The sequence below is a fragment of the Chiloscyllium plagiosum genome, unplaced genomic scaffold (assembly GCF_037043375.1).
Source record: "Chiloscyllium plagiosum isolate Xiang-an unplaced genomic scaffold, Cpla_swu_hap1 HiC_scaffold_26, whole genome shotgun sequence".
Classification (NCBI taxonomy): Eukaryota; Metazoa; Chordata; class Chondrichthyes; order Orectolobiformes; family Hemiscylliidae; genus Chiloscyllium; species Chiloscyllium plagiosum.
This window is the reverse complement of record NW_028270164.1, coordinates 43,670,859-43,693,996: the sequence shown is the minus strand read 5'-3', so window position 1 is coordinate 43,693,996 and position 23,138 is coordinate 43,670,859. Positions and strand designations below refer to the sequence as shown.

At 43.3% G+C, this 23,138-nt stretch overlaps 1 protein-coding gene across 1 annotated transcript; it reads right to left on the bottom strand.

The window, feature by feature from the left end:
* Positions 1 to 1,095: 1,095 nt before the first annotated feature.
* rps10 (ribosomal protein S10) lies at positions 1,096 to 21,300 on the bottom strand. Its single transcript, XM_043716954.2, has 6 exons — positions 21,235 to 21,300; positions 19,344 to 19,493; positions 12,253 to 12,427; positions 7,977 to 8,048; positions 3,731 to 3,786; positions 1,096 to 1,180 (listed from the first exon to the last, which is right to left on the bottom strand). The coding sequence occupies exons 2-6, from the start codon at positions 19,491 to 19,493 to the stop codon at positions 1,142 to 1,144; spliced, it is 492 nt and encodes a 163-aa protein (XP_043572889.1). The 5' UTR covers positions 21,235 to 21,300; the 3' UTR covers positions 1,096 to 1,141.
* Positions 21,301 to 23,138: the final 1,838 nt, after the last annotated feature.

Here is a 23,138-nt window from a genome sequence, read left to right as displayed (position 1 = left end):
TGAATAGACTGGGACTATTTTCCCTGAATTGTTGGAGATTGACGGGTGACCTTAGAGGTTAATTAAATCATGGGAGACATGATAGGGTGAATATCCATGGTCGTCTTCCCAGGGTAGAGGACTCCAAAACTAGCGAACATAAGTTTAAGACAAGAGGAGTAAGATATAAAATGGGCAAAACATATTAAGTCAATTCGCATTTTTGATTGTATATGCCAGCATAAAGTCTTTAATTGTTTCCTTAATTTTAGTTTAAAGTTGAAATATCTCCTTTTTCTAACTTGATTCCCAAGTACATAAGACTAAAGTGTGACATCACTTCATGGTACAGTTCTAAAAATAATGCCTATGTTTAAAGGCAAATAGTATTCAAGGTCAGATTGTAAAAACAATGACTGCAGATGCTGGAAACCAGATTCTGGATTAGAGTGGTGCTGGAAAAGCACAGCAGTTCAGGCAGCATCCGAGGAGCAGGAAAATCGATGTTTCGGGCAAAAGCCCTTAATCAGGAAAAGCCTATTCCTGATGAAGGGCTTTTGTCCAAAACGTCGATTTTCCTGCACCTCGGATGCTGCCTGAACTGCTGTGCTTTTCCAGCACCACTCTAATCCAGAAGGTCAGATTGTGCCTATACAGTAGGAGTGGTAATTCCCAATAGCAAATCTAATGAAATATCCATTCTCACCTTTTCCAGGGAAAAGACGTTCCCCCTTTTACCATGCAACCTTTGCTTTCTATCTTTCATTACATATTCCTATTCATTTCACATGCCATTGTTCCAATCTATATTTGACTTTTATTTCCAGACATTATTTCAGATTTAACCAAGCAATCTGATGTAACAAAAGACTAATCTGTTGTTTTATAGCCATGTCTCCTTTCTAATGCTTCAGGATTGACTCAGTGACAATGAAGGAACATGGGAAATATGGCCTGTTCTGTGGATGTGGTAGAGTTCCCAAGTGCCTGCTGTCTTTATCCTTCTAGCTGGAATAACAGTATTCAATTGTTTTTACCCTCACCAAGAAAATAACAACTTTGCTTAAATTAAGTGGAAATATTTGAGTAGGATGAATGATTACCCTGATTCCATAATTATGTTTTTCAATTGTCTTTATTTTACACAGCAAATTGTACACATTTATTGGGGTTGTCCACGACCACGGCCAAATCCACCTCTCTGTAAAACAAATGGGACAGTTATCAATTTGTGAATATCTGAAACATCTCATGAGTAAAGCTTAAGAAAACACTAAGACATGATTCACTTGATGTGTTCGCAAAGTATCAAACAAAACTACATTACTTGCTAACTCCTACCTGTACAGGAACAATATAGTTTACTTGTAAGCAACAGATTTTATGGGGAGTAGGTGGATTAGTAATACTGTTATTGGATGCACAAGCATACAAACAAGAGCAGCAGCCACTCGGCCTCCCCAAGCCTGCTCTGCCATTCACTAAGATCATGTCTGATCAGTTTGCTTTGAAACCCATTTACCCATCTACCTCTGATAACACTGGATTCCTCTAGCAAGAATCAATCCACCGGTCTTAAAAATATTCATGGCACTGCCTTCTTCAGCACATATTCTAAAGTCACACAATCCTCAAAACAAAAAAAATCTCAATCCTGAAAGGGTGAACGCTAATTTTGAAATAATGTCCCCAGTTCTGAGCTAATCCCATGGCAAATGCTATGAAAGAATAATAAAAATATTCTATCCGATACAAGGGACAGAATAATTTTGCACTTCCAATTAATCAAAATGATTTTAAAGTGCAACTTGAAGTATGTAGTTTATTTTTAACAGCGCAAAAAATACAAATGCAAGATGTTGTGAAATGTGAAAAGGTTCGGAAAAGATTTACAAGGATGTTGGCAGGGTTGGAGGGCTTGAGCTACAGGGAGAGACTGAACAGGCTGGGGCTATTTTCCTTGGACTGTCAGAGATGGAAAGATTACCTTATACAGGTTTATAAGATCATGGGGGACACATGATCTTATAGGATGAATAGACAAAGTCTTTTCCCAAGATCGGAGAGTCCAAAACTAGAGGGCATAGGTTTAAGGTCAGAGGGGAAACATATAAAAAGGACCTATGGTGCAATTTTGCCACGCAGAGGGCGGTATATGTATGGATTGAGCTGCCGGAGGAAGCGGAGGAGGCTGGCACAATTACAACATTCAAAAAGCATCTGGATAGGATATGAATAGGAAGGTAAAAACAATGACTGCAGATGCTGGAAACCAGATTCTGGATTTAGTGGTGCTGGAAGAGCACAGCAGTTCAGGCAGCATCCGAGGAGCAGCGAAATCGACGTTTCGGGCAAAAGCCCTTCATCAGGAATAAAGGCAGAGAGCCTGAAGCGTGGAGAGATAAGCCAGAGGAGGGTGGGGGTGGGGAGAAAGTAGCATAGAGTACAATAGGTGAGTGGGGGAGGGGATGAAGGTGATAGGTCAGGGAGGAGAGGGTGGAGTGGATAGGTGGAAAAGTAGATAGGCAGGTAGGACAAGACCAGACAAGTCATGGGGACAGTGCTGAGCTGAACGTTTGGAACTAGGGTGAGGTGGGGGAAGGGGAAATGAGGAAACTGTTGAAGTCCACATTGATGCCCTGGGGTTGAAGTGTTCCGAGGCGGAAGATGAGGTGTTCTTCTCCAGGCGTCTGGTGGTGAGGGAGCGGCGGTGAAGGAGGTCCAGGACCTCCATGTCCTCGGCAGAGTGGGACGGGGAGTTGAAATGTTGGGCCACGGGGCGGTGTGGTTGATTGGTGCGGGTGTCCCGGAGATGTTCCCTAAAGCGCTGCTAGGAGGCGCCCAGTCTCCCCAATGTAGAGGAGACCGCATCGGGAGCAACGGATACAATAAATGATATTAGTGGATGTGCAGGTAAAACTTTGATGGATGTGGAAGGCTCCTTTAGGGCCTTGGATGGAGGAGGTGTGGGCGCAGGTTTTACAGTTCCTGCGGTAGCAGGGCAAGGTGCCAGGATGGGAGGGTGGGTTGTAGGGGGGCGTGGACCTGACCAGGTAGTCACAGAGGGAACGGTCTTTGCGGAAGGCAGAAAGGGGTGGGGAGGGAAATATATCCCTGGTGGTGGGGTCTTTTTGGAGGTGGCGGAAATGTCGGCGGATGATTTGGTTTGTGTGAAGGTTGGTAGGGTGGAAGGTGAGCCCAGGGGCGTTCTGTCCTTGTTACGGTTGGAGGGGTGGGGTCTGAAGGCGGAGGTGCGGATGTGGACGAGATGCATTGGAGGGCATCTTTAACCACGTGGGAAGGGAAACTGCGGTCTCTAAAGAAGGAGGCCATCTGGTGTGTTCTGTGGTGGAACTGGTCCTCCTGGGAGCAGATATGACGGAGGCGGAGGAATTGGGAATACGGGATGGAGAGGGACATGAGTCAAATGCTGGCAAATAGAACGAGATTCATTTAGGTTGTCTGATTGGCATGGACGAGTTGGATCGTAGGGTCTGTTTTTGTGCTATACATCTCGAAGGCTCTATAACTAACAACATTACAATGGACAGTCCATTGGACTTTGTATGCTGAGCTGGAAGTTTGGAACTAGGAAGACCTTCCAGCTCAGGACTTTATACAATGGACTTTGTATACAAACTTCACTTATTCATTGCTTTGGAACTGGACAAAATCTTTTCACTTTCTTCAGCCACTGGATCAAATTTCAAATTACTGTGCATCCCACTTTTAGAAAAAAGACAATACTTACAAACTGGAATTCTGTAGCTGCACCAGCGCCAGCTTCAGCCTTTTTGTCTGCACCAACTGTAAAAACAATCAAGGTCTTTATAACACTTTCCTACTGGCATAGATCAAAGCATCCATTACAAACATCAAACCCAGTTCTCAAATGGATAGCATTCACCAGTTTTAAATCAACAGTCCCTATACCCTGTGCTGACAGTAACTCGACACAGTTTCTGAAATAAATCTGACCCAGAAACCGAGCTGGAGCCTGATGATTCAGGGCAATGTGCTGACCCAAGTGAGTGGAAGACAGAGTGGATAGAGTTGATTTAAAATAAAGAAGCGGACCCAAATTCTCTGCATGTTCCTGAAGTTACTATTTAAACAAAGGGCAGGTATTCTTTTGATTATCAACAAACTTTAGGTCTTTGTTGGGTACCCTGCCCAGTCCGCCTGGTAACTTGCTGAAAAGGTCCACTTTTCAAGTGAGCTACTACTTAATGGAGGGAAGTTCGTTAACAATCATGGGACTTCAAAGGGTGCTCCTTTTGTGACTTAATGTTCAATATAGAAAATCTTTGTGACTTAATGTTCAATATAGAAAATCACACTAACAGAACACACAAGTTTGGGTCAACATTTCCCAATACATTGCAAATAATTCACAGTTGCACAAAATATACAGAATATAGCCATAACCATATTCAAAGCCAGACTTCAGATTAATGGCCAGAAAGGACCAAGCAAAATTTTAACACTCCAACAAACTCCATCTCTATCAATAAAAATTGAAAAGAACAATAAACCTGGCCTCTGCGATATCTACAATAGGTGGAGGAAGACAGACTACAGCCAACCTTGACAATGGTATGAAAATGAAACAGATTCATTTCTTCAGGAAACAGGAAAGCCATAAAGCAGCATTTGTATCAAGACTACAAAATTTCACTCCTTGCCAAAGACAACATTCTGCCAATGCCAGCAAAGATGTAAGCAACATCCAGCCAAATCTGAAGATAAATAAACAACACCCCTCAACCCCTAGAAAACACCAGATCAGGCAAGGAGCTGATTGAAAACACTTAAGATCCACAAGAAAACACTGCCACTTACATTTATCCTTTTCAAATAGTTAGAGGATTTAGAAAATGTAGAAAATCTAAAGCACAAAAGGGCCACTCTGCCCATCATGTTTGCACTGGCTGAAAAACAACCAACCCAGCCTAATTCCATTTCCATTTATAAGGCTTCGGGTGCATATCCAGGCATCTTACATGGAATGTATTCATATTCTAAAGGCAGTGAACACAAGACAATCTGACCACAAGCCAAGGGGCATCAATTGAATAAAAGGAGACATCTAAGGTTTGACTGTAGAAGCAGAATGGTTTTCCTTTTCTGCAAATGCATTTTAACTTGAAAGATTTTTATAGACATTTCAGCAGTTAAATCAAGACACATTTCTACATGCTATGGAGAAGTTTGGAATCCTAAAAATTTAGAATTGATTTTGGAACAATTGTTCATTTTAAAACTGTTGGTTCTCGCTAACTGAAGGCATCAAGAGACATGGGGAAAGATAGGTTTCATGCAGAAAGTCTGCAGATTAGATACTGTAAGGTAAAATAAGATTAATGGGCTAAATCATCAAATAGTGATATAAGGCATTGAAGTTTAATTCACTCAGCTACTGGAATCCACTTGTACCATTGCTAATCTACTTCTTAACTGCCGATAGTAATTCAATTGGAACGACATGTGTTAATACAAGTGTGTGTCTGGCTTCACTCAAATAGTTCTCCACAACTGGTGTAATGGATTGATATACAGAACTTCCCATCATCTTGATGAGTAAAGATCCCATTCAGCATGTTATTGCTTAGCCACAAAGAATAATAAGGTTCAAATTCACCCCCATTCAAATGCTGGCATTAAATTCCCATTAGGCCACTGTCTATGAATCATACCTCAGTGCAAAAGTTACCATGAGGCAAGGTGAGAAAAATAATTCTAAGGTATAATACATGAAATACGACGGTGCACACACAGATATGCATTTAAAATCCAATGAGGTCTCAGATAAAGCCCAAAATGACAGTTCAGGAACTTTCATTTGCACGAACAGATGAGAAAACTTACAATTAAATTCAGACTGGATGACCACTTTGCAGAACATGTCCACTTTGTCCATAAGAATGACTCGACCTTCCAGTTGCTTCCTATGTCAATTAACCACATTGCTCCCACATGAACATTTCCATTCTGGGTCTGCTGCAGTGTTTCAATGAAGCTCAATGCAAACTAGAACCACCACCCCAGTTTCATTTGGGCACTCTTCAGTCTTCCGATACAGATATTCTTCTGATACAGATTTTCAGAACTTCAGAGCACGAGTTCTGTTCTCCAACTTCTGAGTTTACACCCATCCAACATCTCCCTATTGAAGTTAATGCACTCGGCTACTGAAATCTGCCCAGAAGGAGCAATTCCATTCCAGGTCATTCCAGATGGCCACCTAGCTCAAGGGCTACAATTTGGCCTCCCACGTGAATAACAATTCCCTCCAGTGCATCTCCTCCAATTCTCGCACTCCTGCCCTTGAATTTCACCCCTCTAACTGCAACAACCCCCTTGTCCTCACCTCCCACCTCACTAATCTCTGGATTCAGCACATCATCCTCCGTCGTTTCCGCCACCTATAAATCAGACCCCACCAGATATATACATTCCCTCCCCACCCCTATCTGCGTTCCGCAGAGACCATTCCCTCCGCGACTCCCTCGCTAGGTCCATGCGCCCCCACACGTTCACTCTCCACACCCAGCAGCTTCCCTTGCCGCCAAAAGGGGTGTAAAACCAATACCCACACCGCCCCCTCATCTCCATCCATGGCCCGAAAGGATGTTTTCACATCCGGCACCTCATCTACTGTGCCATTACTTTCGATTTGGTCTCTTCTACACTGGGAAGACAGGACGTCAACTTGCGGAATGTTTCAGAAAACATCGCGGGGACACATACCAATCAACCCCATCGCCCCGTGGCCGATTACTTCAACTCACCCTCACACTCCACCAAGGACATACAAGTCCTGGGCCGCCTCCACCACCAAATCCAAGCCATCTGACAACTGGAGGAAGAACGCCTCATTTTCCGCCTTGGGACCCGTCAACCACATGGCATCAATGTTGACTTTAACAGTTTCCAAATCTCACCTCCCCCACCTCATCCTGGATCCAACCCTTCAACTTGGCATGCCCTCCTGAACCAGCCATCTTGCTTCTCACCTATCTGCTCCACCCTATCATAATCACCCCTGCACCTGTATCCACCGGTCATATTCCTAGCTACCTTTGCCCCTCCTATTTATCTCTCAGCCCCCTTCCCCCTACCCCAACATTCCTGATGAAGGGCTTATATCCGAAACATAGACTCTGAAGAATATATCAGTCAGAATGTTAACTGTGTTTCTCTCTCCCCAGATGCTGCCAGACCTGCTGAGTTTCTCCAGTACGTATTTAGTTCATTTGAGATTTCCAGCTTGAGGTAAGTTTGCTTTCATTAAATAAATTAGATACCCAAGTCCTTGTTTCCACTCCAAGAAAATTTATAAAACCCAACAAAAATATTTAGAAGGTTTGAATTTGGGCCCACATAGCAAAAGTGTGCAAGGAAAGTTCAAGAATTCTTTATAAAGCGAAGCAAATACATTATCTGGGCTAAATCTATTATTTCTCAAACTAATCAGTTAAACGCAAACAAACAACTCAAAAAGATCAGCCATCTTCCGGTATGGCTAGCTGCTTTTTGTTTTAAACAATGTACACAGTTCCTCAAGTTCCACTTTGGATACAAAAAGGGAAAGCCTTTTCGGGTTCTGGAGGCGGGGGGGGGAGCTCATGTGTAAGCGGTTTTTGAGAAGATTTGTAGCTCAGGTTGATGATAAGTATGCAAGTTACCTTGCTGAGCTGGAGGATTTGTTTTTAAACATTTCGTCACCATACTATGTAACATCAGTGAGAGTCTTCTTTGAAGCGCAGAGACTCTCCCTGATGATGTTATCTAGTACGGTGACGAAACGCCTGAAAATAAATCTTCCAGCTCAGCGAGCTAACTTACATACTTGTGTACAAGTTAAGTTTCTTTGAACTGTGTCCAATTGTTCCACTATTGATAAATTATAAACCTGGAATCAGAAAACACAAAAACTAGATTGCATCAAGTTAGATATCATCCATACAACTCAATGGCTGATGATCAATACTTACGGGGAGCAGCCCGCCTGTAAGTGTCTCTGTCAGCTTCACCACGAAGACGAGATGGACGGTCCTCACCCAGACCTGCAAATATTCCAGAATGTTAACACACTATATCTGAAGGGCAAAAGATTAAAATGGACTTCAATTTATACACCACTTTAAACATCAGAACATGAGAAAGAGTGCTTGAGAAACACTGCAAATGTTTGTAATGTGGGTTAATACCCTCGTATACCAAGCAAAATCACAAACAGCAAAGAAATGACAAGATTATCTATTTTACTGGCATTGGTTGGTTGACCAAAATGCCAAGATAATATTTGTTTCTTTAAGTCTTGTTCTTATTCCAAAAGTTAAGCACCATCTAAATAATAGTGCAGCATCTCTCAATAAATGCCAGCATTAATTACAAGCTAAGGTCGATAGTATGGAACCCAAATCCATGAACACAACTCGAGTGTAACCATTCAGCCAAGATTGATGTTATTATAGTAACAGCTGAACCCCATAGTAGATCTTAACTGGAGGCCAACTAACAACAAAGCTAATGCATTGTAATTGGGCCAGTGGTGCAATAGTTTTATTGTCCCAAATGTATAAAGTTTTTTGCAGCAAATTCTACCTAACCACCACAAGGAGGGTAGGTAACTGATAGATTAGATTTAGATTAGATTACAGTGTGGAAACAGGCCATTCAGCCCAACAAGTCCACACCGACCCGCCGAAGCGAAACCCACCCATACCCCTACATTTACCCCTTACCTAACACTACGGACAATTTAGCATGGCCAATTCACCTGACCCTGCACATCTTTGGACTGTGGGAGGAAACCGGAGCACCCGGAGGAAACCCACGCAGACACGGGGAGAATGTGCAAACTCCACACAGTCAGTCGCCTGAGGCGGGAATTGAACCCGGGTCTCTGGCGCTGTGAGGCAGCAGTGCTAACCACTGTGCCACCGTGCCGCCCATTTGAATGATATTATTTGAATTTTGCCATTCTTCCAGGAACACACTATAACAAACATGAAACTCATTTACATTATAGCTTGATGTGAGTGCGCCTTGGTAACAATTTTAAATGTAAATATCAGGACTTTAATAAATGCAATCTAATTTTAGAAGTCTATGATATTAGGAGAAGGATGAAAAATAGTTTCTTAATATGCATGGCTTTTACTGGGCTTTTTTTTGTCTCATGTTGTAGCTCACTAACTTGATTTAAGTCTTTTGAAATAGTAACAAAGTGCATTGACGATGACAGAATGGTGGACGTGATCTATACCGACTTCAGTAAGATGTTCAACAAGGCTCCACATGGTAAATCTAAACAAGGTTAGATCACATGCAATACAGGAAGAACTAGCCATTTGGATACTGAACTGACTTAAAGGTAGAAGACAGAGGGTGGTGGTCGAGGGTTGCTTTTCAGACTGGAGGCCTGTGCCACAAGGATCGGTGCTGGAAACTCATTGAGCTGGTGTTGTGGACAGTGAAGATAATTACCTCAGCGTACAATGGGATCTCAATCAGATGGGCCAATGGGTGGCACTTGGAGTTTAATTTAGATAAATGTGAGGTGCTGCATTTTGAAAAGGCAAATAAGGGCAGGACTTATACACTTAGTGGTATGGTCCTGGGGAGTGTTGCTGAATAAAGAGACCTTGGAATGCAGGTTCATAGTTCTTTGAAAGTGGAGTCCCAGGAGAAACAGGATAGTGAAGACAGCATTTGCTGTGCTTGCCTTTATTGGTCAGTGCACGGAGTATGGGAGTTGGGAGATCACATTGAGGCTGTACAGGACATTGCTTAGGCCAATTTTGGAATACTGTGTTCAATTTTGGTGTCCCTATCGAAAAAATATTGTGAAACTTGAAACATTTACAAGGATGTCGCCAGGGTTGGAGGATTTGAGCTATAGGGAGAGGCTTGAACAGGCTAGGGCTGTTTTCCCTGGAATGTCAGAGACAGACAGGTGACCTTACAGGCAGTTATAAAATCATGAGGGACATGGATAGGCTGAATAGCCAAGGTCTTTTCTCCAGGGTAGGGGAGTCCAAAACTAGAGGGCACAGTTTAAGGTGAAAGGGGAAAGAGTTAAAATGGACCCAAGAGGCAACGTTTTCATGCGGAAGGTAATGCTTGTACAGAATGAGCTACCAGAGAATGTGGTGGAGGCTGGTGCAATTACAATATTTAAAAAGCATGGTTATGTGAACAGGAAGGATTGAGGGGGATATGGATTAAATGGGACTAGATTAATTTAGAATATCTAGTCAGCATGGACGAGTTGGACCCAAGGATCTGCTGCATGCTGTACAGCTCAATGACCGTATTTGCGGTGAAGGTTCAAGAGGCACCTTGAACCACAAGTGATTCAAGGTGTCAGACTCCACAAAGTCTTGATTCACACCTTAAGAATCTTGGTCTAAATTGGATTCTAAAATTACAGCACCCAAGTTGCTTTTTACTGCATTTAAAGGTTAAAAACTGTAGCAGGGCACGGTGTAAGAAATGTGCAAAATACCAATGTACGCTAAATTGGTTTGAAATGCAGCAACCTCACAGGTAAAGATTTGCTTGACAAACAGACTGGCCAATGAATCAGATAGAAAAGTAAGTTTGGTGATACCACCACCAAATTGGGTCACAACTTAAGGATGAAACATTGGCAAAATAAAGTGAGCACTATGTACTGCCAATCACAGTCTCACCTAAGTGATCAAAGAATTTTAAAATGTTTGAAATACAAAATTTCAATTGCTAAATACTTGATCACAATAAAGTTCAAGTCGTTTGATAACATATTTCATGCACAATATACATTCCATAACTAGAATAGCCTAAAGCTCCATTAATTGATTTTCACCAATTTTCTGAACTGGCTGCTTTGATGTGGATGAAGTGGAGAAGCACAACTTCTCTGCTTGCGGAGAAGCAGTAGAAGAGTTAAATATATAATCAAGGGATGAGCTGTACTATTTCTGTACTTATAATGCATCATTCTCCCGTCAAAGCTCAATGAGTTTCCAGAATTGTAACTCAAGAACAGAGCTGTGCAGACATCAGGCTAGTACCACCAGAACAGACAGCAACATTGCATAAAACTTCCCAATTATTCCAAGTACTGAGGCATTATGAGAGTAGGCTATTCAGCCCCTCAAGTTTATTCCAGCACAATGTCATCTAGGCACCTTGATACCCTCACCTACTAATCTCAGTTTTAAAATTAACCTGAGCACCAAATTCTGGGGATAGAATTTGCCCTCTCCTCAGTGTACAGGAGTGGGCATTAAAATTAAAACTCGGCCATTCTGGACAAATGCAAGTTAAAAATATAATTCATAACCATTTCTACATATGTAATGACAACATACTTGTTATGGATGAATACACCACAGCAACACTGAAAAACCAGTTTTCAGTAATTTATATAGGAATCTTGTTGCACAGAATCCCTATAGTGTGGAAAGCAGATCATTTATCCATTGAGTCCACACTGACCCTCCAAAGAGTATCAATCCACCTCAATCCTGTAACCCTGCATTTCCCATAGCTAGTTCATCTAGCCTACACATCCATGGACACTATGGGCAATTTAGCATAGCCAATTCATCTAACTTGCATATCTTTGGTCTGTGGGAAGAAACTGGAACACCCGGAGGAAACCTGTGCAGACACAAGAATGCCTGTGTGGAGTCTGCACGATTGGACGCAAACCTAGGTCCATGGTGCTGTGAGGCAGCAGTGCTAACCACGAGCCATTGTGCCTCCCCGATTTCTGCACGTGTAACTCTTGCCTTTTCAGCTGGAAAGCAAGGCATGATATAATGCAGAAAATGGGCATTACTAATTACTATACATCAATCTTGCTATAACAAAGCATTAAAAAAAAACTTACAGATCTTAGTTGTTGCAGCCTCTAAGTCTGTAATCCTAAGGCTTAGCCACACCCATTTTATTCCATTTTCTTTTTCCCAGTACATTATCTTTGCAGTGAGCCCCATTCAATCTCAAGGTAAAATGACCTGACAAGACAGCATGGCCAGAAACAAATGCTTCCATGCTGGATGATTCTACGATTCGGTGGCTCAGATTCCAGAGCCATTTTGAACATTTATTTTTCAAAGTAGCAGGTTAATGTTAGGCACATATAAATGAAATAGCAAGAAAAAAAAAGCTAATAAAATAATGCTGTATTTAAATATTTATATAATCTTGGGCTTTTGTCAAGCTTGTCTAATGTTAACAACTGCAGGATTAATTCTCCAGAAAGTATATTACTTTTAGGCCTTGGCCTGGCAGTCTCAGGACGAGTCTGGCGACGTAGAGTAGCAGGAACAATTTCAGGAGGAAGGTGAAGATAGTCACGCAAGTACTGAATGCCCTCGTTTGTCAAATACCAGTAGAAGTGTCGCCAAGCAAACTGCTCCTTTACATAACCACGAGATTTCAAAGACTGCAGATTAAAAAGAAACAATTTAACTGTCAGGTTGTTTTTAGTATATCTGATATATACAACTTATCATTCAAATTGAAACCTCCATGTTTAAACTACAATATACAAGATTCTGAACTACTAACTGGAGTAAAGCAATTTCTTGAGACAGATGTGCAGCCTTCAGGCTAGAGCAGGTACCTATCCTTATGTTCTCATATCAAAAAACATGTTTTCTTTTATCACTATAGCCCTCAGGTTTACTGATCCATACTGTGCAATGAACTGCTTTGCAACAGGCTTTTCTGGACTCTAGATTTACGAAGTTTTTCATTCTCTCAAAGGATCTGGGACATCACTGGAAAAACCAAGACTTGTTGCCCAGTCTGAAGTGCCCTTGAAAAGGTGGTGACGAACCATTGCCATCTATCTGGTGCAGTTAAGTCCACAGTCCTGTTGGGAGAGTTCTAAGATTTCAATTTAGTGACATTGGAAGAATAGCAATACAGTTCCAAGTCAGGGAATGGTTTGTGGCTGGGAAGAAAACTTGCAGATGGCGATGTTCCCATGCTGTCTAATCCACCTAAATGTTAGGGGTGATGGGTTTGGAACATATTGCCAAAGAAGGCTTAATACTTTGCTCCAGTACACTGTGTATGGTATACACTGCTGTCTCCATGCAATACTAGTGGAGGGAGAGAACGTTCAAGTCAATGGTTGAAATAGCTATCAAGCAGACTCTTTCACCCTGGATAGCTTGAGCTTCTTCAGGGTTGCCAGAGCCACACTACAATTACCTTGGCCTTCCAGATGATCTATTGGCTCTTGGAAGCAAGGTGATGTGTTAATACAACAGAATTAATAGCCTGACCTGTACTTGCAGCTACAGTATTTATGTGGCTGGCCTAGTTGCTGCTGATGAACAGTAATCCCCAAGATGCTTACACTGAAGGATTCAGCAACCGTAATGCCACTGAAAAATGGGAAATGGTTAAACGTTCTCATGTTGGAGATGGTCATCATCTGGCACTTGTGTGGCACAAATGTCACTTGGAGTCATAGAAACGTACAGCGCGGAAACAGACCCTTCAGACCAACTCATTCAAGCTAACCAGATTTACAACCCAATCTAGTCCCACCTGGCCCATATCCCTCCAAACCCTCCCTATTCATATACCCATCCAGATGCTTTTTAAATGTTGCAATAGTACCAGCCTCCACCACTTCCTCTGGCAGCCCATTCCACACACGCACCACTCTCTGCATGAAAACGTTGCCCCTTAGGTCTCTTTTATATCTTTCTTCTTTCACCCTAAATCTATGCCCTCTTGCAATTTGTTAGTCAAAATCTGGTAGTCCAGCTCTAGCTGCATATATGGATACACACTGGTTCAGTTATTTTAACAGGTGTAAATTGCATTGAATACTGCACAATCCATAAATATCCCTGCTTCTGACCGGAGGATGAGGCAGCCGAAAATGATTGGTCTTAAAATACCACCTTGAAGAATGCCTACAACCATGTCCAGGGTCTTTGAGGTACAACCTTCTATAGCCACGATCGCCTTCCTTTGTGCATCCGACTCCAAACCTTAACCCTCCCAAAAATCCTGTTGACTTCAATTTAGCAAGGGTCCCTCCGTTTCACTTGGTCAAATGTTCCATTGATGTCAAGGGGAAATCAATCATACCTCACTTCATAAATTCAGCTCTTTTGTTAATGTTTGGATTAAGGTTAAAATGATGTCAGGAGTTGAATGACCCTGGTGGAATCCAAATTCAGAACTAGTGAGCAGGTTTTTGCTGTGTAACTGGCACTTGTCAACCATACCTTCCACCTCTTTGCTGCGGTTTAACAGGAGGGAGGAGTGATAATTGGGAGACAGTAGGAACTGCAGATGCTGGAAATCAGAGGCAAAAGATGTGAAGCTACAAGTGCACAGCAGATCAGACAGCATCCAAGGAGCAGAAGGTCAACGTTTCGGGGTGAAACCCATCAGGGCTGAGAAGGAGAAGGGAGCCCAAAAGTACAGAGGAATCTCAATTATCCGGCATGCGATTATCCAAATTTTGGATTATCCGACAGGATCGCAAGGTCTCGATGCTTGGCTAAACTGTCCCAGCCAGCATTCGATTATCTGACAAAATACTCCCAGGCTGTGTTGTTTGGATAACCATGGTTCCTCTGTATGTGGACGGAGGGGAATGGGGCTGGGGGAAGGGTGGGTGGGATGATGAGGTGGATGCAGGTCAGGGGTTACTATGATTGGTCAGTGGGAAGGGTGGAGTGGATAGGCGAGTAGGAAAATGGTCATCTTAAAACAGATCAGGGAGGTGGGAGAGCCAGACATGGGATTAGGCTGGGGGAGGAGTGACTTTGAAGCTGGGGAAGTCAATGTTGAGGCTACTGGGCTCTAAACGTTCCTGGTGAAATAAGGTGTTGTTCCTCCAGGTTTTGTTTGGCCTCACTCTGACAGTCAAGGACATGTTGTCAGGGGAGTGGGAGGGGGAATTAAAGTGGATGGTAACCACAAAGTTGAGTTGGCACAGATGCTCAGCGAACTGGACTATGTACTTGTGTTTGGTCTCCCCAATATATAGAAGACCACATTGGAAGTAACAGATTCAACAGATGAGGTTAAATGACACGAATCTCTGTTGGATCTGGAAGGATTGTTTAGGGCCTCGGACAGAGCTGAGAAGGGAAGTGGTGCGAGGACAGATATTGCACTCTTGTGGTTGCAAGGAAAGGTACTGGGTGTGATGGAGAAGTTGGTGAGTATAGAGTTGACAAAGAATTTGCAGAGTGACCAGTCCCTGTGGAAAGCGGATGGGATGAGGAAGGAAATACAATCAGATCCCACCACCAAAAAGGTAAGTGGCAAAAGTGTCAGACAATGATGCATTGGATTCAGAGGTTGGTGGGATTGTATGTGAGAACTAAGGGGACTCTATCCTCATTGGTGTTGGGGGAGGGGATTTGAGGGCATCCTTAATTACTGAGGGGAAACTATGATCGCTGAAGTAGGTTGATATCTGGGATGCCCTGGAAGCAGATGTGGCAGAGGCAGAGGAATTGGGAGTATGGGATAGCATTTTTGCAGGCGGGTGGGTGAGTGGAAGTGTAGTTGAGATAGTTGTGAGGAGTCAGTGGGTGTGAAAAGATATCAGGGGTGAGTCGGTTTCCAGAGACGGAGGGGTCCAGGAAGGGGAGGGAGGTATCAGAAATGGTGCAGGTGAATCTGAGGGCACGATGGAAGGAGTTGGTGAACTACTCAAGCTCCTCGCAGGAGCACAAGAGAGCACTGATGCAATCATCAACATAGGGGAGAAAGAGGTGAGGGATGATGCCAGCGTAGTTGCAGAAGAGGGACTGTTCCAGGTATCTTACAAAGAGGCAGCTTGGGCCCATGGCTACCCCTTTGGTTTGTAGGAAGTGGGAGGAATCAAATGAAAAACTGTCGAGGGTGAGGACCAGTTCTGCCAGGCAAATGAGGGTGTCAGTGGAGGGGGTGATAATTGGCTGGGACGTCATTTGTGGACCAACCCTACCCAGGCAATTTTACACACTTCCAGATAGATGTCAGATTTGTCCCTTTACTGGAACAGGGAGAAAGTGAGGAGTGCAGATTCTGGAGATCAGAGTCGAAGAGTGTGGTGCTGGAAAAACAAAGCCAGTCAAGCACCATCCAAGGAGCAGGACAGTCAACATTTTGAACCTGAGCTCTTCATCAGGAATGGGGGGGCCAAGGAGGCTGAGAGATAAACGGGAGTGTGGCTGGTGGCGGGGGGTTTGGTTGGGGGTGGGTGGAAGGTAGCTGGGAATGTGATAGGTAGATGAAGGTGGGGGTTGATGGCGATAGGTCAGAGGGTGGAGCCAATAAGTGGGAAAGAAGATGGACAGGCAGGACAGTTTAAGAGGGCGGTGCTGAGTTAGAGGGTTGGATCTGGGCTAAGATGGGGCAGGGTAAATGAGGAAACTGGTGAAATCAACATTGATCCGATGTAGTTAGAGGGTCCCAAAGCAGAAGATGAGATATTCTTCCTCCAGGCGTCGGGTTGCTAGAGTTTGGCGGTGAAGCAGCCCTAGGACTTGCATGTCCTTAGTGGTGTGGGAAGGGGTGCTGATATGTTCGGCCACAGGGCATTGGAGTTGTTTAGTGAGTTAGCCCCAGAGAGGTTCTCTGAAACATTCCAAAAGTTGACATCCAGTCTCACCAATGTAGACACTACCACATTGAGAGCAATGGACACAGTAAATGATGTGTCTGGAAGTACAGGTAAAGCTCTGTTGGATGTGGAAGGATCCTATGGGGCCTTGGATAGAGGTGAGGGGGAGGTGTTGGCGCAGGTTTTGCACATCTTGTGATTGCAAGGGAAGGTGTCCTCTGCTCTAACCCCAACCTCACAGCAGACGAAGCTTTGGGGGTGGGGGGGGGGGGGGGGGGGGGGGGGGGAGAGAAAGAGTTGTTTGGCCCATCAACACTCCATTGCTGAAGCCAGACGCTAACTCGCAGTCACCTCCTCCAAATGGCCCCTCGACCACAAACTCACCTCACATCACCAAACTATCATCTTGCTAACCACCCACAACCTGAACACCTCAGGGGGGGTCGCCCACCAACAGCCCCCATCCTCAGTCCAGAAATCCCACACCACCCGGTTCTATCTTATTCCCAAATTCACAAACCCAGTCAACCCATCATCTCAGCCTGCTCCTGCTATACCAAACTTATCTCTACATTCGGTACACCACCCACACCCTCCACCTCCTCCGTGACTTTCGTTTCCCCGGCCCCCAACACCTCATCTTCACCATGGACATCCATCTGCTGTGACAAAGGCCTACAAACCCTCCGTTTCTTCCTCGCACCAACCTAACCAGTACCTTTCCACTGACACACACATTCAATTGAGTGAACTGGTCCTCACCCTGAACAATTTCTCCTTCAAATCCTCCCACTTCCTTCAGATCAAAGGGGTAGCATTGGGCACCTGCTATGCTTGCCTCTTTGTTGGGTACATGGAACAGTCCATCTTCCTCCGCTACAATGGCACTACCCCCCATCTTTTCCTCCGCTACATCGATGACTGAATCAGTGCCACCTCTTGCTTCTAAGAGGAGGGTGAACAGTTCATCAACTTCACGAACACCTTCCACCCTGACCTCAAGTCCACTTGGACCATCTCAGACACTCCCTCTCCTTCCTGGACCTCTCCATCTCCATTTCCATTTCCGGCAACCTACTCAACATGTCACATACATAAACCCAACGACTGCCACAGCTACCTCGACTGCACCTCATTCCACACTGCCTCCTGCAAAAATGCTATCCCTTACTCCAAATTCCTCTGCCTCTGCCACATCTGCTCCCAGAAGAACCAATTTCACCACAGAACATCCCAGATGGTTTCCTTTTTCAGGGACTGCAATTTCCTCTCCCACATGGTCAACAATGTCCTCCAGCTTATCTCCTCTGCTGCCCACATCTCCGTCCTTGAACCTCACCCCTCCAATCACAAGCTCAGAGCCTCAGTATCACCTTCCACCCCACCAACCTCCAGATACAACGCTTCATCCTCCAGCATTTCTGTCATCTACAAACAGACCCCACCACCAGAGATATATTTCCTTCCCCAACCCTATCTGCTTTCCACAAAGACAATTTCCTCCCTGACTCCCTTGTTAGGTCCACAACCCCCCACTAATCCACCCTCCGCTACTACTGCAAAAGATGCAAAACCTCCACCCATACCTCCCCCTTCACTTCTTCCACATCTGACAGAGATTTACCTGTACTTCCACACGTTATCTACTGCATCCATTGCCCTCGATGTGGTCTCCACATTCGGGAGAGAGGACGCCAACTTGTGGAATGTTTCAGAAAAAGTCTCTGGGACACGCACTAAACAACTCCACCGCCCTGTGGCTAAACATTTCAACATCGCCTCTCACTCCGCCAAAGACATGCAACTCCTGAGGCTCCCCCACCACCAAATTCTAGCCAACACTGAGTCCCTCTAACCACATGGGATCCATGTTGATTTCACCAATTTCCTCATTTACCTGCCCCACCTTATCCCAGATCCAACCCTCTCACTCAGCACCATCCTCTTGAACTGCCCTGCCTGGCCATCTCCCTTCCCACCTATCTGCTCCACCCTCCTCTTCGACCTATCACCATTACCCCCCACCTATCGCATTACCAGCTAGGTTGCCCCAGCCCCACCCTCTCCCATTTAGCTCTCATCCCTTTGGGCCTCTCCCGCAATCCTGATGAACAGCACATGCTCGAAACGTCAACTCCTACTCCTCGGATGCTGCCTGACCGGTTGTGCTATTCCAGCATTACAATTTTAAACCCTTTACTGGAACAGCCAATCTAAAGGTGCAGTTGTTTTTTGAGCACAAATCCTTAGTCATATTGTCAGAACCCAAAGCCTTTGTAAAGGCCAGTGCTTTCAGCTATTTCTTAATATCATGAAAAGTGAACTGAATTGGCTGAAGACTGGCATCAATGATATCGTGGTTCTCTGGAAGTAGAACTAGATCACCCCTTTGCACTTCTAACTGAAACTGTTTGCAAAAATATAAGGCCTATCCTTTGCAATGATTGACATTATCCCTCTCCACCTTTAGAGCATTTTGAGATCACTGGACTCTCTGAATACTAACAATGTTAAATCTTTCCACTACTAGTAACTATGCATTCAGCTACCAAGACCCCAAGCTCTGAAATATCTTCCATTTACCCAATACTGCCTCACTTTCCTCCTTTTAAGATTCACCTTTAAACCTATCTTTTTGAGTAAGCTTTTGGCCATCCGCCTTAGCATTTCTAATAGAGTCAGTGTCAAACTTGTTTCATAAACTCTTCACAAAGCTCCTTGGAAATTTATGGACTTTTTATAAATCGTTGCTGTTTAAATACGATACCTGCATGGCTTTCATTACGTGCAAGTTAGGGACATTTTTGTCTGCCAATTCTGGATGTTTTGGCATATGCACATCCTTCTTAGCCACCATTACTCCCTCCTTGAAGAGGAGCTCATAGATAGCAATACGATTCTTCTTGGGCATCAGCATCTGAAATACAACAGAAGAGTGGTCTTCAATGTTGGAAATCCACAGAAACTAGTTTGGTCATAATCTAATATTAGTGAATCACTGCCAATATTAAGCCTAATATAGGTCTATATTCACTAAAACATTTACATTATGCGTTTGGTTAAGTACAATGCAGGAGTTTATTGTAGATTGTAGCTCCCTTCGCAGACATACCCTACATTGGCAGCACGTGTGGCCTGGCACACAGACTACCTCCTGTTTGAAACAACCTCCACCTCATTGTCTACAGTACAATTTTGAAGCTTATTTTAAGAAAATTAAACAGTAACAGGAGCTTTACTGCTAGGTATAGATAAAACCATTGTTGGTTACAAACCAGATTCACAGTATCAGTGTCCTAGTTAAGATTTGCTCCCCCATCACTTTCAATAAGGTGATGGTATTGTGAAGTGCCTCTGCAAAGTTGTCTTTCTTCAGTACCTCAATCTCTGCAGGAATGTCAGCAGCAAAGGCAGTCAGAAACACGAGTGTTATGTCACATTTCTGGTCTTCTCTTTGTAAGGGGACCACACAGACCAGGAACCTGGTTTCTGTATTGGATACAATACCTCCCACGATTTGGTAGCTTCTCTGCTCCAAAGGGCCAGTCCTGAGGCTATCAGATTAGAGTTACAAACTATACTGATGATGAAACTGCTTTCAAACCAAAGCTTTCATAATGAGGCTGAAACAAAGTAAATTAATCAAAATAGATTGTTCTGGTCTTTTTTTTTTAAATTAGTTGCATCTGAAGATAAAATACAACCCATCTTTCAAATAGCACCCTTAACCAACTACTCAAGAGGCAACTTCAGAATATGGCTCCAAGCAGACAAATTAGAAACAAGTCAGCCATCCCTTCAAATCCTGCATTACCAATCAATAAGATCACAGCCGATGTGTTCCAAATTCCATCTACTTTAATTTTTCTTTAACAAGTACCTGTAAGACATGACTGATCAATCCACCTTCACTTAAAAATATTCAATGACTCCTACTTCCCGAGGCAGAATATTCCAATGCCACACACTCCAGAGAGAAAAACAAGCCCCTCACTTGTTTTTTAAAAAATTACCCTAATTTTAAAAACACTGTCCCCTCTTTCTGGAATCACCCGCCCTTTTTATTTCCACCTTGTCAAGATCATAAGAATCTATAGACTTGAATCAAATCACCCTTTTCTCTTTTGAATTCTAGTTGAAACAATTTCAGCCTGTTCAAAGTTCCTCAATAGACAGTCCGCACATCCAGGTATGAAACCAGTAAAGTTCCTCCAAATCGCGTATTTTCTTTTTTACTTCAGTGCATTTCCAATGCTTATTGTTAATATTAGGCTCAACAACCTATTACAGGAACTCATCTTTGAAACAGCGGTACAAGAGGGTCACTTTCCCCGCATGAAACCAGAAAGCTTACATAAAACATTAACTCAATACTAACGATAACTGTTCAAAACAGACGTCTTTAAAACTACACAACTTCCTGTAACTTTTATTCAGTCAATTAACAGAGCCGGAGGCCTAACCTCTCTATATCATCACCACCACAGCAGCAGCTGGGAAATAACGTATAAACTATTCAATAAGTACTCATGAAGTTGTAGAAATGAGTGAGTGAATAAATGCAGATGACGCGTTTGAAGCATTATTGAGATTTTGAAGGTTCATCCCAGCGGGATGTTAAAGATATTTAAGGATTTGGACAGTCCTTCCTTACATACCTTGAACTCTAATAATAGGGCTGAAGCAGGAAAAGACCAAGCATGCGCACTCAAAGCCTCTTCCTCCTTCGCCGAGGGTCCTGAATATTGGAGCCTGCGATAGCTGCCTGACTGAAATAAATTCTCGAATAATTAGAAGAAATATCTGAGTTTGATTATTTTTTTTACAATCGGACTTGATAGATATAAAATGTATTTTTTTACTAATCGGTGTAAATAATTGGGCGCGTTGGGCAGCTGGGTCTCGAGGGACAGCCGTTATTAATGCTTACGTAAAATTTAAAGGAGCTTGTGGATGTGGCGGGAGGAGGTAAGGGAATTCTCGGTGTTTGCTTTTGAGCAGGTTGAGTCACAGTGTTGTAGCCAGCATGGAAAGCTTTATCCCCGATTGTTGTGCTTTATTTGGGTGTGAGGGTGGTGTTTTGGGTTGTCGTGCCTGCTGGGAATTGTAGTCCTTGGTGGATGTTGTTGGAGCAGCACCAGGACAGTGAGTGGCGCTGAACAGCAGATGCCATGGGCAATCCAACATAGTTTCACAAACAGGGAGAGAGGGAATCTCTCCACGGAAAAGCAGGCTCCAACAGGGATATTTCTGCACAAGTATAAACTCAAAATGAGAATATGTTGGGAATCCTGCATAAATATGGGCTCAAATGGGAATATTTCTGATCAGATGGGAAGATGCTGAGAATATTTCCGCACCAATGTAGGTCCAAATGCGAATTTTCTGGGAATCTAATTAAAATGTAGCATGACGTAATTGAAAGGACAGGCTAATCTTTCAGGTTGTCTACTTTCAGAACTGAGTTGGAAGGGTGAGGCTTGTGGGGTGGCCAGGGAAGTGTGGAGGTGGGGGGAGAGTAGGAGAATTGGGTTGGGATAATATAATAAATGAGTGAGAGTGATTGCTTTTAAAAACCAAAAAATATTCCTCTTGAAATCTTAAGAATCTTTGGACAACGCTATTACTCGCTCTCGCCTGGCTGTTCTCCTGGTACAGCCCTCAACTTTGCTCTGTTAAGAAATGCAGACTTCACAGGATATGGCAGGCAACCATTAACCATTCTCAGCTAAGACGACTGAACTAATGAAGTACTATTGCTTCTTATTAAAGCTGTTCAGTGTTCCAGGATTTTTTTTAAAAATGACTACAAACTGCCTATTAAGCTACTCTATTCTGCATTCTTTATACTGACTTCAAACAATAATTGCAAGAAGCTCACGGATTTTTTTTTAAATCACTATGATCTAGAATGCTAGGTAAGTACAATGTATATCACTTGGCTTAGTTGTCTAGAAAATCGAGATGTCCAGTACATCATGAGTTGACTTGCATTGGTAGATATAAGACCATAAGAAGTGGAGGAACAGTTAGCTGTTCAGCCCCTCACATCTGCTATGCAATTCAATAGGATCATAGCTTATCTGACTCCCCTCATAAGCAATTTTCTGCTATTTCCCATTAATCCTTGTGAAACAATGCCATAGAGGCTGCTAGTTCATCACCAAGACACCCTTTATTTACAGATGTATAGAAGTTGACACTGGCCCAGCTGTCAAATGAACAGAACCTCTTACACTCTCTTATTAATATCTGTCAGCTAGGGAGTCCCTAATTGGATCAGGTTAACAACCCAAATCAGGGAACTCATATTCTATGAATTCCACCTGGCTGAACTAGTTACAATCGCTGCACTTTGAGTTCCTTAGTGATCAAGAATCTATCACAGCCTTAAATATATTACAGATTTTACTGCAAGCAACTCAGAGACTGCTACATTCTCTGCAAAAAGAGGTGAATGCTGTGTAAACGTTAGCGAACTGTGCTACTTCTGTAATGTGAAGATAATAATTGATGAGGTGACTAAAAATAATTAGGCTTAGGACAATGCTCACAGATTTCC

Excerpts from the sequence above, each read along its gene's own strand:
- rps10 (XM_043716954.2), bottom strand. The coding sequence starts at position 19,493 with ATGCTGATGCCCAAGAAGAATCGTATTGCTATCTATGAGCTCCTCTTC. Across the intron at positions 8,049-12,252 it reads TGCCAGGCCAAGGCCTAAAA|GTCTGGGTGAGGACCGTCCA; the intron begins GTAATATACTTT and ends GAATATTTGCAG. Across the intron at positions 1,181-3,730 it reads CAGCTACAGAATTCCAGTTT|AGAGGTGGATTTGGCCGTGG; the intron begins GTAAGTATTGTC and ends TTTGTTTTACAG.